At 38.7% G+C, this 15455-nt stretch overlaps 1 protein-coding gene across 1 annotated transcript; it reads right to left on the bottom strand.

Moving 5' to 3' along the window:
* Nucleotides 1–950: 950 nt before the first annotated feature.
* LOC139735010 (uncharacterized) lies at nt 951–10435 on the bottom strand. The gene is made up of 6 exons (XM_071645785.1): nt 10352–10435; nt 8296–8865; nt 6871–7090; nt 4449–4721; nt 3065–3308; nt 951–2098 (listed from the first exon to the last, which is right to left on the bottom strand). The coding sequence occupies exons 1-6, from the start codon at nt 10397–10399 to the stop codon at nt 1837–1839; spliced, it is 1617 nt and encodes a 538-aa protein (XP_071501886.1). The 5' UTR covers nt 10400–10435; the 3' UTR covers nt 951–1836.
* Between the last annotated feature and the right edge of the window lie 5020 nt (nt 10436–15455).

The raw sequence follows: 15455 nt of genomic DNA on the forward strand, positions 1-15455 counted from the left end.
ACATTACAGGGCATGGATGCATGTCAGACACCAGTAGGTCCTTGTCCCCGTTCTCAAATATAGGGTTCCGAATTGTTTCTTTTACATCTCATGCACACGTGTATTCTACGACCCTCCTTGTGACAATCAGGGGTGTGGATGTGGGTGTGGAGATATAGCCCAATGTTTGAAAAAATGATGGATCAAATGCTTTTTATTGTGCATGCAATGTAAGGGATTTTCAAGAATTGTTGTTAGGAAGACTTTTTTTTTTCTAAGCTAACATTCCTTTTGGCTTTCGATATCTATTCTAGATAAAAATACTGTAAAAAGAAGAGATAAAAAAGATTTGCATAATCAATTAAAAACGTATGAATACATAAATGAGAAACAGAGAGAAACATGGAACATTCAACTTTCTCGTTGCTAATGCCTATTCACTTGTCTCTAATTTGCATAAGCATTTCCCACTGTTCAATTACAATTGTATTGTCAAAACATACAATAAGCATCACAATTCTTCACTTTACAAGTAAAAGTACATCCCATACAGCCGGTATACAAAGAAAAGGCTTGCAGCAGAATTCGTCGCTGGGGTGACAAGACCTTGTATCTGCAATTTTGGTGAAAATGACTTTTTTGGATGAATAGCCAAAAAATGGGTTAAGTGATGTCCTGTCCAAATCCCAACTATCTTACTCCAAAAATGACGCCACCACAGCATGTCAAAGGAAAGGCAATCCCATTTGCTATACTGCTTTGGCTGCCATGTTTTTTGGCTCTCCTAAAAATTTGACATTTTGTAGATATGAGGTCTTGTCGCCCCAGCGACAAGATACTGTAGGGCATACATTAAACTTGACATTGAACTCAATCCCTGTTTTAACAGACCTTACTCTGACAACATTGGGACAACGTCCAGAGAACAAAATTCCTTGCCTTGGGCAATAAAATCAGACACACACCAAAAATCTTCTCGAAGGTAGATTTCCATAGCAACCTATCCATTCATACGCAAAAGGGGGTGTGAATATAATCCATACATGTGATCAGTGAGTGGCATGTCATTCTGTTTGGATTATTGTGCATGCGTGATCAGTGTGTCAAAGGAACGTTACTGTGACAGGGTCCAGACAGAAGGATTGTCAGGGTAATGTCTGGGTGAAGTCAGGGTAATTATCTTAGTTAGCTAGGGTAGAGTATAACAAGGCAATCCTAATAAAAGGTGGGTCCCTTTTTTTTTTGAGAATCACTTTGTTTTGGATATCTCTGCCATTCCAAAACCAGTTTTCATCAAGTACACTTTGAATTCCTCTTATACATTATATTATACACTCTTTCATATTTCATGAAAGGTTTTTTTAAGATCTAAAAAAAAAAATCATCATAGAAAAATGTTATAAACCTGAAGTCCCATCTCAATTGAAACTGTACCATCCCTTTAATTATGTTGTCGACAAAGTCAATTCTGGACGAACAGATGGACACCTCTATTACAAATCATTATACCGGTACTTCTGGTGACCATCTGTGATGAAAGCATCAAAGTCCCAAAATGTGACTCTTCTGGTAGTTAGATATACATGTGCTCACAATCTTTCAAAGTGACCTGGGGATTTGGAGCACACCTGATTATTGCAAGCGCATGTTCCTCACTTTTTTGCAGACCATTAACATATAAGAACATAGCAAATTTAGCAATCTTAAGGAATTCTTGAATGCTGATAGGTATGGGTGATTGCCCCTTATGCTATCTTGGTGGTGATGATGCTCTAGAGAGTTTATTTCAGGTAGCTTTACCTCGGAAGGCCAGAAAGCAGCTCAATTTTTCTGGACCATGGAAAATACTTGTTCCCTTCAACTACTCGAGTGGGGGATCACCAAGACAAGAGTTGCCACTTTTGAAAGTCGAGGCAGGAGGAGGGTGTCATCTGGAGCCTTGAGCAGGGAAAGATGCTGCCAGATGACGTCAAGTCTATGAAGTCCATCTTCAGACACCTTCGCCTTGGTCCAGACACTTTGAGGGACGACTTCATCATTCATCAGTTGGTAGGCTGAAAACTCGTCTGCCAGCTTATCCATTTCTTGTGGCGACTGGAAGGGAAGAAGCGCGCTGAACCTGAAATGGGGAACACCAACAGTTCGAGAAAGAACAATTCCAAGGTGTATCAACTTTGACTAGAAATGTTACTATGGTGACAGGCATGCCTCCTCCATATCACATTACATGGGTACTCTCCCAATGGGTGTATACCGGTAGTACATCTTTCCATCTTGCGGATATGAGATGACCATTTCACAATCAATATGGTTGGCACATAATCATCATATTGTAATTACACATCAATCTCTGTGAGTACACTTTGAGACGTTTTCAAAACATCGAAATCAGATGAGACGCATTTTCATATGGATGTTGACCCAAAAACAGCTCAAATTCATGATACTGTGTGCAAATCCAATGCAAATTGTGTTTTCTTGTTAAATAGATATAAATGAGATTATTTCGACTTTAAATCATTGGAATTAATCAAATTTAAGGAAGATAACCTTGAAAAAGTGCCAGCAACATATTTTGGCAAAAAAAATTTGAATACAGAAGACCAAAAAAACAATAAAATACATAAGAAATTCACAAAACAATAAAGAACAAAAGAAATCGAATTTGATAGCGCTACTTGTATCTTCTTGCACGAAAATTGTTTGACGTGTCTTGAGGAATTCTGACACAAAAATTAGCAGTCCTTCAATCTTTGTAACAGAGTTTCAGGCGAAAACATGATTTCAAGCATAAATTTGCATAATTAATTTACTAATGATAGAAAATCAATATTTTTTATTTTATGACCATATAAACTTGTAGTTGACATATGGCTCTATCTTCAACCAAAATTTTGCAGCAATTGCACCAACGGTGGCTGAGATCTGAAGGGGGGGTCAAATTGACCCCCCCCCCTTCCATAGAAACTTGGTCTCAAATAACCCAGTTAGAATAGGGTTAAATCATCTGAAATGAAAAAGCTGAGAATATAGGCCTAACAGCAAGGCCACGCTAACATTTTTTTTAACGGATGCTTGCCCATACCTGTCTATGAAGTACTCCACTTCAGAGAGGGCGGCATTCTCTCTGCGCCTGAAATTGACGAACGCCGCATTCCTCAGAAGTCTGTCGTCCAAGGGAAGCTGCCCCAGAGCATAGGAGAAGGCACGTGAATAGAAGGCGCGAACACCCTCGTAGAACTTGGATGCCTGATGGCCAGAGATTGAACCTTCATTGAGGAGTTTGTTCAGCAGAGTTTTTGCGCCAAACCCAATGAACAAGCTGTTGTCTGTGAACAAAATGTTGAATGGATAAAGAGTTAAGATCCAGATAAAGAAAATAGCATTTCTCCGTCAAAACTTTTAAACTAGTATACTTAATGATGGGCAAATTGATGGTGTTGTACACTTTTTGAATGACACATGTAAAATAAATAAATCTGATTACACGTAACATTTCCCAAGAGGACCTTAAAAGAAAAGAAATAATAAGTTATCACAATTTGATACTCAACAGTATACCTATACACCATATATCTAATGAGTCTAATTTTTTTTTGCGAATCAGAACTTTCCAACAATATCGTCTGTCGAGAATGAGAAGGGCGTCAAGTTGTCTCGAACACTATGGGTTTAGTGACAACTTAACGCCCTTATCATTCTCAACCGACGATATGCGAGTGGCTGAAGTCGCAATTGCGGAGTACAGTACTGAACAGAGAAATGTGTGCGTGCACGTCACAATCACAGTTGATATATTTGCCTGTTTTGTTTTTTTTTGGTTGTGAATAGCACCCAACTTGTAAAATTTGCAACAAAAAAAATTAATGATAATAATAATCATGCAATGTTTGATGTATACAGAATTTGTCAGAAGCTCTGTTTCACTTCAATAACTTATTGCATGCTTTGAACGACAATCTGCATAAAAAAAAAAAAATCATATAGCATTGTACACACTGTCCAAAGTCCCTGGTAAATTAAAGGGCGAGTACAGTTCTGGTCGAGGTGAGGATTTAGCTTTTAATGTTTTGCGAGATATTCAGAAACCACTCTATGAGATGTCAAAGAGCATGCAATTCTAAGGGGTATCAAAAGTTTATTTGATGAAAATCTGTTTGGAAATGGCTGAGATATCCAAAAACAAGGTGAAACAAAGAGATCCTCATAAAGTTGTGGCCTGTCGCCTTTTATCATTTTTATCACTTTTTTGGATATCTCAGCCATTTGACAACCAATTTTCATCAAATAAACGTTGAATCCTTTCTAGAATTACATGCTCTTTCATATCATCATAAGAGGTTTCTCATTATCTCACTTACGAGTGTTCAAAACATGAATCCCCACCTCAACCAGTACTGTACAGTCCCTTTAAGGGGTGAGGTGATAAGGAGAAAAGGTTCCATTACCAATTCAGACTCTACAATTACCTGGAACTTGCACATCCAGGGCCTTGTAATGCATGTTCATGAAGTCCCCCTTTGCTTCCTTGATGGTCTGCACCCTGACAAATTTACTGGCCAACTTCTGGAGGAAGGACTGCATCTGGGCATGCACTATTGGGATGACGGGATCCTCCCGTTCCAGGAACGCATTGAACTGCAAGAACGTCTGCAAGGCGGACTGGTAGAAGAGAAGGTAAACCTCTGTCATGGGGTCTTCAAACAGGACACGGAGCCTGCCAAAATATGGGGCCTTGTCGTCTGCGTAGCAATGAAAACAAAAGAGAAATGCTGTACTAGCTATTTACATTAATTACTTAATTAAATAATCGTAATCTTATGTTGACCACAAAGGACAAGTTCACCTTGATAAACACACGGATTAATCTTTGAAGTTTCCCTGCCGCCATCGCAGGATGAGAAGACTTCAGCTGTACTACAGCTTGTGATTTCATATGCTCAAAAATAATTTTAAAAAATATAAAGAAAATTCAACATATTTTCAACTTTTCTCGCAAAACAAAAGAACAATTGTCTTGCCTCTTTTGGAAGACGGGGGAATAATCTTACCCTTAAGGCCTTAACATACATCAGTCACAAGTTGAGGGTATGTGTATTTTTATTTTTCTTTGGAATTCTCATATTATTTTCCACATAAAGTGTAGTAGTCTTCTCATCCAGCATAGACTGCACAAGTTTTTTAAGTACTCCTTCCTTGCAAACAGATCGTCCGGTTTTTCCTCAAACTTTCACTGATGTGTTCTGTAAATATTTCCATATTCCAGGGCTCGACACTAACGGTGGCCCGGTGGCCCAGGGCCACCAAAAATGCACGTCGGGCCACCAAAATTTCAGAAATGAAGAATTTGGTGGCCTGATCGGGCCACCAAACAAGGTCGGATGTTTGCCTTTGGGCCATCAAAAATAAAAGTTAGTGTGGAGCCCTGCATATTCACTTCATCTACAAGACAAGGAAAAGTAGAAATTACGCGGTGTGTAATATATGTCCCCGCCGGAAGTAGCATTTAGTAGCAAAATGTACAATATAGGTAAAAAGATCAAGGTCAAAGGTCAAGAAGTCAAAGGTCAAAATTCTGTGTAGAAGTTTTGAAGCCCTCACCTAGTGCCATCACATAAAGCAAAAGGAATCAAAATCGGGTTAGAAATGGCGAAGGAGTAGCATTTTGTAGCCAATGTACAATATAGGTCAAAAATCGAGGTCAAAGGTCAAAGAAGTCAAAGGTCAAAATTCTGTGTAGAAGTTTTGAAGCCCTCACCTAGTGCCATCACATAAAGCAAACAGAATCGAAATCGGGTTAGAAATGGCGAAGGAGTAGCATTTTGTAGCCAATGTACAATATAGGTCAAAAGTCAAGGTCAAAGGTCAAAGAAGTCAAAGGTCAAAATTCTGTGTAGAAGTTTTGAAGCCCTCACCTAGTGCCATCACATAAAGCAAACGGAATCGAAATCGAGTTAGAAATGGCGAAGGAGTAGCATTTTGTAGCAAAATGTACAATACAGGTCAAAAATCAAGGTCAAAGGTCAAAGAAGTCAAAGGTCAAAATTCTGTGTATAAATTTTGAAGCCCTCACCTAGTGCCATCACATAAAGCAATCGGAATCAAAATCGGGTTAGAAATGGCGAAGGAGTAGCATTTTGTAGCAAAATGTACAATATAGATAAAAAATCAAGGTCAAAGGTCAAAGAAGTCAAAGGTCAAAATTTTGTGTAGAGGTTTTGAAGCCCTCACCTAGTGCCATCACATAAAGCAAACGGAATCAAAATCGGGTTAGAAATGGCGAAGGAGTAGCATTTTGTAGCCAATGTACAATATAGGTCAAAAGTCAAGGTCAAAGGTCAAAGAAGTCAAAGGTCAAAATTCTGTGTATGAGTTTTGAAGCCCTCACCTAGTGCCATCACATAAAGCAAATGGAATCGAAATCGGGTTAGAAATGGCGAAGGAGTAGCATTTTGAAGCAAAATGTACAATATAGGTCAAAGGTCAAGGTCAAAGGTCACAACTGAAATTCTGCGTAGAAGTTTCAAAGCTCCCATGTAGTGCTATCATATAAAGCAAACAGAATCAAAATTGGCTCATATTTGACAGAGAAGTAGCAAATTGAACATTTTGATCACACACGGACGCACAGACGGACGGACACACAGACTTCCGACCTTACGGTGCTATACTTGTGTGTCTACCCCTTTGTTCTCCCTTTTGTTAAAATAGACACACAAGCAAAAATTTTAGCCACACAAGCCTGACGCACAGACGGACACACGGACACACACACGTACGGAGCCCGTTTCATAGTCCCCTGCTCGAACTCGTTCGGCGGGGACAATAATGAAGTTGAACATGTCCCTTAAAATGAAACTATGTTCTAAACTGACATGTGAACATGCGAACCTTTTGAGAGGAAATAGCTCTTAAGACTCCCATACTGCTGCAGGATACGTGAAACAGTCGTTTCGAGATTCAGCCATCGGGTGTCAACGTGTTTGACGGCCTGCTGGTATGTGATGTCACAGAATGTGTGGTACTGCACTGGATCCATCTTCTGCTTCGTACTATTGTCAAACCAGTGGAACAGGTCTGTGGCCATCTCCTCAACACTAAATCCAGACACCTGTGAAGTTCAACACAAAATGTTTGGGAATAATAAGCAATCATTTTACATTCAGTGTATTCTTCGAATTCAGTTACTACCTCTGCCAAGGAGGTTATATTTTTATCTGTGTTGCTTCGTCTGTCTCTCTGTTTGTCTGTCTGTTTGCATACAGGTGTAATCACTCAAAAAGTTATGAAGGGATTCGGATGAAACTATAGGGAAATTTGATAATGATATTAAAGGAAGAGATGATTACAATTTGGCAGTGGTCCGGATCATTGTCAGGATCCTGAAATTGATATTCACTATTTGGAAGGTTTTGTTTTTTTGTTTGTTTGTTTGTTTGTTTTGTGTGTGTGTGTGTGTGTGTGTGTGTGTGTGGCTTTTTTGTTTGTTTGTTTTTTGTTTTGTTTTTTAAGGAATAAGGCCAACAAATGAGGGAATTCAAGCTGCTTTTACAACTGTACGTGTATATTTGAGGTAGGCTCACTGAGTAGGCTCACTCAGTGCGTGTTCATGGTACAGCAACAAATGAAGGGAGAGACATTCAATTCATGAATAAAGGATTCAAGAAGAGGAAGTGATGGAATGAAACATCATACAGACAATTTTTGTACTATTCACTTACATTCTGTTACAACATAAACTATCAAAATAAGCACAAAGATAAGCACAGAAAAGAAAAATGCAGTGGGTTATTGTTACCTAGCATGGGTGTGGATGTTGGCAGCACATAATATGGCACAAGGCAATCTGGTTGGCATTACCACAGCAAATTTTAGCACCCAGTTGCTTCTGTCATATCTCATTCTCCTATTATTTTTTTTTTTGTGGCGTAAAATGAGCCAAAATTTTCACATTTACACTGATGTAGCATATAGCAAAGGAAACTGTTAAAGTCTGGACCCAATTATCTCTTCCACATTTATAAACAACTTTTTGTAGAAATAGCCACAGAATGAAACAAAAACAAAAACAAGACAAAAGAAAACAAAAATCTCCCCCCCAAAAAACAACAACAACAACAACATAACAGGTATATGCAGTTGTATTCGAAAGAATAGAAATTAGACATCTTGAATCTTTAGTGCTAAAATCCCTTCAGTAAAATTGCAAAAATATATACTGTACAAATGTGTTTCTGTCACCTCAACCCTAATTGAAGATGACTGTGAAAATCAAAAATTAATTTTGCTCGTCCCAGGAATTGGAATGATATTCACCTGTTCAAAGGCATCGGAAGCCCTGCTGGCAGTGTTGTGCACAATGTGGCACCCACAATCCACGATGTACGTCGCCTGGTTTTTGTCCCGAACGTGGGTCTTGATGGGGTCCCCGCACACAGTCAGTGAGGTGCTGTCAACAGCAACTCCAACACAATTCTCCCACTCAACGAGGTGTCGAAACAGAGCATCGTCCATCTTGAGGAACAGAGTCTGTAGCGTGTCCTCTGTAGACACGCACTGTAAGTCTAGAAATTGCATGCTCACTTGTCCACAGTCAAAGATACGGACCCTCATCGGGTTTATTTCTTCCATGCCATTGTCTGTCGAGCCATCGATGACAAGGGAAAATGGGTGACGAACCACACTTGGAATCATCTCCCCCTCGGAGTAAGGAGCAACTTCTGCATTAGTGATGCACACCGTCTTGGTTTGCCTGGAGGAAAAGTCCTTGGCTATCTTGCTGTCGGGAAATATGTCCGGAAACAGTGGTGTGAGCTCATCTGCCAAGTCGAGGGGAATGTTGTTCTGACTGAGTAACGTGGCAACTTTCACGTCAGCTTGCCCAACCTGTGGTATAAACAATAATCACAATCTTACGTCAATGTAGGCTTCATTTTAATGTACAAGGTACAGCATAACAGCCAGCATACACAGCTTATTTCAAATGCGACAGCCAGGATCTGGCCAACCTAGACAAGGCCAAAGAAGGGCAGTGAGGAATTTAAAACAGAAACAGTTCCTATCTGCTTCTTCATATTTCATTGCCCAACATCCCCATAAAAAACGAGGCAAGTGCCATAATGTGTCTCGCTCACAAACGTACAACACCTTTTTTTTTTAAATTTTGTTCACAAATGGACCTATGGATCAAAATTTAGGAGTCATAATTAAATGCACAGTACATTGGGCCCTAAAAGTTCATTGACCCCTGCATGTGACCTTTGACCTTGTGGTGACTATCAACTCCCCAAGGTACATCTACCATCCAAGTTTGGTCACAAATAGACTTACAGATATCAAAAGTTATGACCCATAATCAAAACGCGCCCTAAAAACTTATCATTGGGCCCTAAAAATTCATTGACCCCTGTCTGTGACATTTGACCTTGTGGTGACTATCAACTCCCCAAGGTACATCTACCATCCAAGTTTGGTCACAAATAGACTTACAGATATTAAAAGTTATGACCCATAATCAAAACGCGCCCTAAAAACTTAACATTGGGCCCTAAAATTTCATTGACCCCTGTCTGTGACCTTTGACCTTGTGGTGACCATCAACTCCCAAAGGTACATCTACCACCCAAGTTTGGTCACAAATACACTTATGGATCAAAAGTTATGGCCCATAATCGAAACGCGCCCTAAAAACTTAACATTGGGCCCTAAAAGTTCATTGACCCCTGCCTGTGACCTTTAACCTTGAGGTGACCTTCATACTTAATAAAAGGTAAAACTTTGTATGACCACTCTTCCCTCCAAGTCAGATTCAAATTGAAGCCCAGAGTACAGAGTTATTCAAGTTTTTATAGCGTTACGGACAGACGATGGACGGACGGACGGACGACGGACGGACAGACGCCGCAGGCGATCCCTTAGTCTCCCCTCACCTCCGGTGGGCTTGATAAAAACCACACACAAAATACATTGCTATACAAAACTTACTGTAGGACTTCAAAAAAGCTGAAATGGTCCCAGGACCTGACTAACTTTGCGGGGACGAGGGGATAATTCCTGATGAGCCTCTAAACTATGGTTTGGAAGGGAAAGTGGCATGGGACTTTCCCTTCCACATGGGGGACCAATGTGAATGTTGGGACAGTGGGTAGAGTCCTCTGCCCTTTCACGTGAAAAGTGTAAATTTGTACAGCTGTAGCACTCTCTCGCAAAGATGGCTTGAATGAGATAAAATTCATAGGAGAAAAAAAAAAACACGTATACCAGGGACACCACAAACAGCTGTTTGGTTGGTTGGTTGTTTGTTGTTGTTGTTTTTTTGTTCATTTTGTTCCATGTATCAGTGTCATGACAATGCGCTGAGCGTAAGATGTACCTTGTCTGTGACTGTTTGGTCTCGACGAAGCGCCTTCTGAGACTTCATCCTGTTGGCTTTGAGTCTGTGCAGCTTACCGCTAACGTGGCGCTCCACATCTGCAAACCCACTGTGTCCACACGACATGCTCTTGTCGCAAATGTGGCAGCGAAACGTAAACATGTCCTCTCCTTTTGTGATGAAGGGGTATCTTCTTGTCCATACTTCGCAAAACTTGCTTCTGTATTTCTTCCTTCGACTTGTACTTGGACTTTCCTTCCTTTGAAGAAAGGCGGCGTTCATATTGAACTGTGCACAGCATGTTACACGGGTAGAAGAATTAATCACACATGAAACTGAATTCACAGGGAATAAACGACATGACGAATAAGGATTAAGGAAAGCAAGCCCACCTTCCTCTAGATCTCCTATAGAATCCTTAAATGTATTGATAATAGAATCTCTTAATATAAATCCCTTCAGATATTAGAAAAACGTTGTCATAACTGCTATATCCTGCTTTTTGTGCATTCCCCCACCTCTCCAACCATAGATGGGGGTATAGCGGTCTATTCATTTTCATTTTCATTTTCAACAAAATCTGAAAGTCCCACAGCTGATGCACTGTCTGCACTGGATGCTGCAGGGCAAATTGCTGGAAAAGTACCCAAAGATTGATGGATGGCAGAATCCATGAAGGGAGTGAACTCGTGAAGTCCTTGTTTAATTTTTTCTTTATGAGTAGTTCTTATTAGATGTCAGACTTCAGTTTCACAGAGCTTGTTATCCGTGCACGGAGAGGTGCAGGTGCGCTTTCGCCAAAAAAAATAGATAAATAAATAAAAGCACTGAAAATCTTATGCATGCTGCAGCCCAGCATTGAGCAAAACTAGTATACCCACTGGCACCCTACTGCAGTGGTTCACTGCATACAAACTGTAGCAATTGATTAAGACTAAAACTCTTTTTTTTTTTTTCAAAAAAGCACACACTAGCTGTAGTAAAGCTTACTTGTTCACACATTTGTTTACTTTTGATCATCGAGTGTGCACATGTGGACATCCGAGTTTAAAAAAAAAAATCATCATGCAACACTACCACACAATTTATACTACATAGAGTGTCTACAACAATGCTGTACACTGTATCACTCAGAATTGAGTAAACTTTATTAAAAAGGTAGGCGTATGTCATGACTAGAGCTCAACATACCTTGTCCGTGACAGTTGGGTCCTGTGACTTCGCCGCCGCCGCGTCCCAGTCGGCGTTGCGAATATGGAGTTTACAGCGAATGTGACGCTCCACGTCTGCAAAACCCATGTGTCCACACGACACGCTTCTGTTGCAAATATGGCAGTGAAACGAAAATATGTCCCCTCCTCTGATGATGAATGGGTATCTTTTCGTCCATTTATCACAAAACTTACTTCTGTATTTTGCCGATCCACTTTTGCCTTTACATGTCTTCTTTCGCTGTGCTGTCCCTTCGTCGGCAGGAGCTTTCAGGTCATAAGCAACGGCGTCCATCTTGAGGTGTTCCGCCGGTACCGCTGTGTGATGTTTACGGCGGGCCGCGCGCGCCGCGCCGGGTCGATCCCTGTGCTGCTGCTGTACCACCGTGCCGCGGTACGTCGGTGTTAAGGATATTTTGATTGGGTTCTCGATCCAGCTCCTTGTGGTACGGAGCTAGCTTTTCTTTTTTATGCACACACGGCAGTCTCGCGCACACGACGCCTGTACTTTCCTTGCCGGTTGGTGGCGATATCCAGAGAATTTGCACGCTCACACACGGGTAAATACTAGTAATTCCCCAATCAAAGAGACGTGAAATTTCAAAAAATTCTGCAAAAATAGCTGGAAGAAATTAGGTGTTTCATCTTCACTAACCCGAATACAAGTAAGTGAGCTATACCCTGTCATCCATCGAATTTGCAAGGTAGGTTCTAGTCTTCGGCTCAAACTCTGTCCAAGGGTCTGTATCACCCCTATTAAGGGCCCTAAATGTAATATCAACGCTAAATGTAATATCGACCCTAGATGTGATACACCTTAACCCTAAATGTAATAACAACCCTAAATGTAATACATTTTAACGCTAAATGTAATAATCGAGTCAACCCTAAATGTAATACATTTTAACCCTATATGTAATAACCGGAGACAACCCTAGATGTAATACATGTCAACCCTAAATGTAATATCGACCCTAAATGTAATACATGTCAACCCTAAAAGTAATATCGACCCTAAATGTAATACTTTTTAGCCCTAAATGTAATATCTACCCTAAATGTAATACATGTCAACCCTAAATGTAATATCGACCCTAAATGTAATACTTTTTAACCCTAAATGTAATACATCTTAACCCTAAATGTAATATCGACCCTAAATGTAATACACCTTAACCCTAAATGTAATAACAACCCTAAATGTAATACATTTTAACGCTAAATGTAATACCGGTAATCGAGTCAACCCTTAATGTAATACATTTTAACCCTAAATGTAATATCGACCCTAAATGTTATACATGTCAACCCTATAATGTAATATCGACCCTAAATGTAATACTTTTTAACCCTAAATGTAATATCGACCCTAAATGTGATACATCCTAACCCTAAATGTAATATCGACCCTAAATGTAATACACCTTAACCCTAAATGTAATAACGACCCTAAATGTAATACATCTCAACGCTAAATGTAATAACAACCCTAAATGTAATACATTTTAACGCTAAATGTAATAATCGAGTCAACCCCAAATGTAATACATTTTAACCCTAAATGTAATAACCGGAGACAACCCTAAATGTAATACATGTCAACCCTAAATGTAATATCGACCCTAAATGTTATACATGTCAACCCTAAATGTAATATCGACCCTAAATGTAATACTTTTTAACCCTAAATGTAATATCGACCCTAAATGTAATACATCCTAACCCTAAATGTAATATCGACCCTAAATGTAATACACCTTAACCCTAAATGTAATAACGACCCTAAATGTAATACATCTCAACGCTAAATGTAATATCGATCCTAAATGTAATACATGTCAACCCTATAAATGTGATACATCTTGACGCTCAATGTACCACCCTAAATGTAAAAACCTCACTATAGAGAGTGTAACCAACGCAGAATATCGGGCAAAAGGTCAGGTGGTATATGAAGAGGATATGACGCAACTTTTTATAGCACTCTTGAAAGAACAGCAATAGTTGCTTAGATTTGTTTTTGTTGTTTACCCAGGTAAAGATCACATGCACAGTCTTATTAATTTCTTTGTTTGCTGCAAAGTTTTGTTTGGTAGATACTTTATTTTCTGCAAATCAATATATACATAGATTGAATAATCGTGAACATGGGAAACATACAAAGTATATTTGAAACAGAGTTGTTTGACTTGCATAAACAACGATATAAAAGGAAATTAATGATATTACAGTATGCATGTCTATGCAGCTGGGATTACAATAACAATATTACACTTAAGAAGTGATAATGCAGAGGGCCGCCATTGTAAGTATTGTACCCTTAATTAGGTATACATTCGACATAGTTTTTCTTTTTAATCTGTACCTTTATCATACAATCACATAAACATTTTGTATTCCAATCTTCATTCAGTGCTCATGTTAGTTTAAAGTTTTGATGAAAAAGAAAAAAAAATGGGCAAAAATTCCTTGCAAGGAAATTCTGAATATGAATAATATTGCAAGAAAAAAAAACCATATACCTACTGATGAAACGGGATGATAGAGCGAGTAGATTGAGAAGATTAGAAATTAGAAAGATTTAGAAAGATTTCGCAAATTCTTTACGAACCATCATTATCAATGTAATGTTTCAATGACGAAATATCTGTCACACATTGACATGGCAGCAAATCACTGTCCGGAATATTAGCCTCATGACATTGTTCACTACTCCTGGTAATCACTACTATACTTAGTGACACGAAACTGGGAGGGTACACGAAATAAATTTAAAAATGCCAGTAAAGCAAAAAGAAATAGATGTCTTTTTTATCATCTTTGAGTCACCATTATTTTGTATATTGACTTTCCTATGATATATGAATGTATGAGTAAAGGCAAACGGACTTAACTTTTGCCCATTTTTTTTTCTTTTTCAACAAAACTCTAAGCAATAATGAACACTGAATAAAGATTGGAATACAAAATGTTTATGTGATAGTATGATCAAGTAATATATCTAAGAACTATGTCACATGGACCTAATTTAATAAGACTGTATGATTTTTATCTGGGTAAACAACAAAAACAAGTCTAAGCAACTATTATCGTTCTTTCAAGAGTGCGAGAGAAAATTGCGTCATAATCTCCTTCGTATACCCCCTGACTCTGAGTTGCTTACCCTCTCTATAATCAGGTGTATTACATTAAAGGTCGTATAAGCGTTGAATGTATTGAATTTAATAGGGTTGACATGAATTACATTAAGGATTGTTATTGCATGTAGCGTTATAATGTATTTCATTTTGGGTTGTTATTACATTGAGGGTTGAGGTGAATTACATTTAGGGTCGATATTACATTTAGGGTTAAAATGTATTACATTTAGGGTTGTTATTACATTTAGAGTTGAGGTGTATTACATTTAGGGTCGATATTACATTTAGGGTTAAGATGTATTACATTTAGAGTCGATATTACATTTAGGGTTAAAAAGTATTACATTTAGGGTCGATATTACATTTAGGGTTGACATGTATTACATTTAGGGTCGATGTTTCATTTAGGGTTGACATGTATTACATTTAGGGCTGTCTCGGTTATTACATTTAGGGTTAAAATGTATTACATTTAGGGTTGACTCGATTATTACATTTAGCGTTAAAATGTATTATACATTTAGGGTTAAGGTGTATTACATTTAGGGTTAAGATGTATTACATTTAGGGTCGATATTACATTTAAGGTTAAGATGTATTACATTTAGGGTCAATATTACATTTAGGGTTAAAAGTATTACATTTAGGGTTGACATGCATTACATTTAGGGTCGATATTACATTTAGGGTTAAAAAGTATTACATTTAGGGTCGATATTACATTTAGGGTTGACGTGTATTACATTTAGGGTT

This window comes from Diadema antillarum, unplaced genomic scaffold (genome assembly GCF_040938485.1).
Source record: "Diadema antillarum isolate AM-2024a unplaced genomic scaffold, OU_Dant_1.0 seq00000561_RagTag, whole genome shotgun sequence".
NCBI lineage: Eukaryota > Metazoa > Echinodermata > Echinoidea > Diadematoida > Diadematidae > Diadema > Diadema antillarum.

Bases quoted from the DNA above. Each gene is read 5' to 3' on its own strand.
- LOC139735010 (XM_071645785.1), bottom strand. From the start codon at position 10,399: ATGAAGTCTCAGAAGGCGCTTCGTCGAGACCAAACAGTCACAGACAAG. The intron at 4,722-6,870 runs GTTCGCATGTTC...ATTGCTACGCAG, and splicing joins GAGCTATTTCCTCTCAAAAG to ACGACAAGGCCCCATATTTT. The intron at 3,309-4,448 runs GTAATTGTAGAG...TTTTGTTCACAG, and splicing joins CCTGGATGTGCAAGTTCCAG to ACAACAGCTTGTTCATTGGG.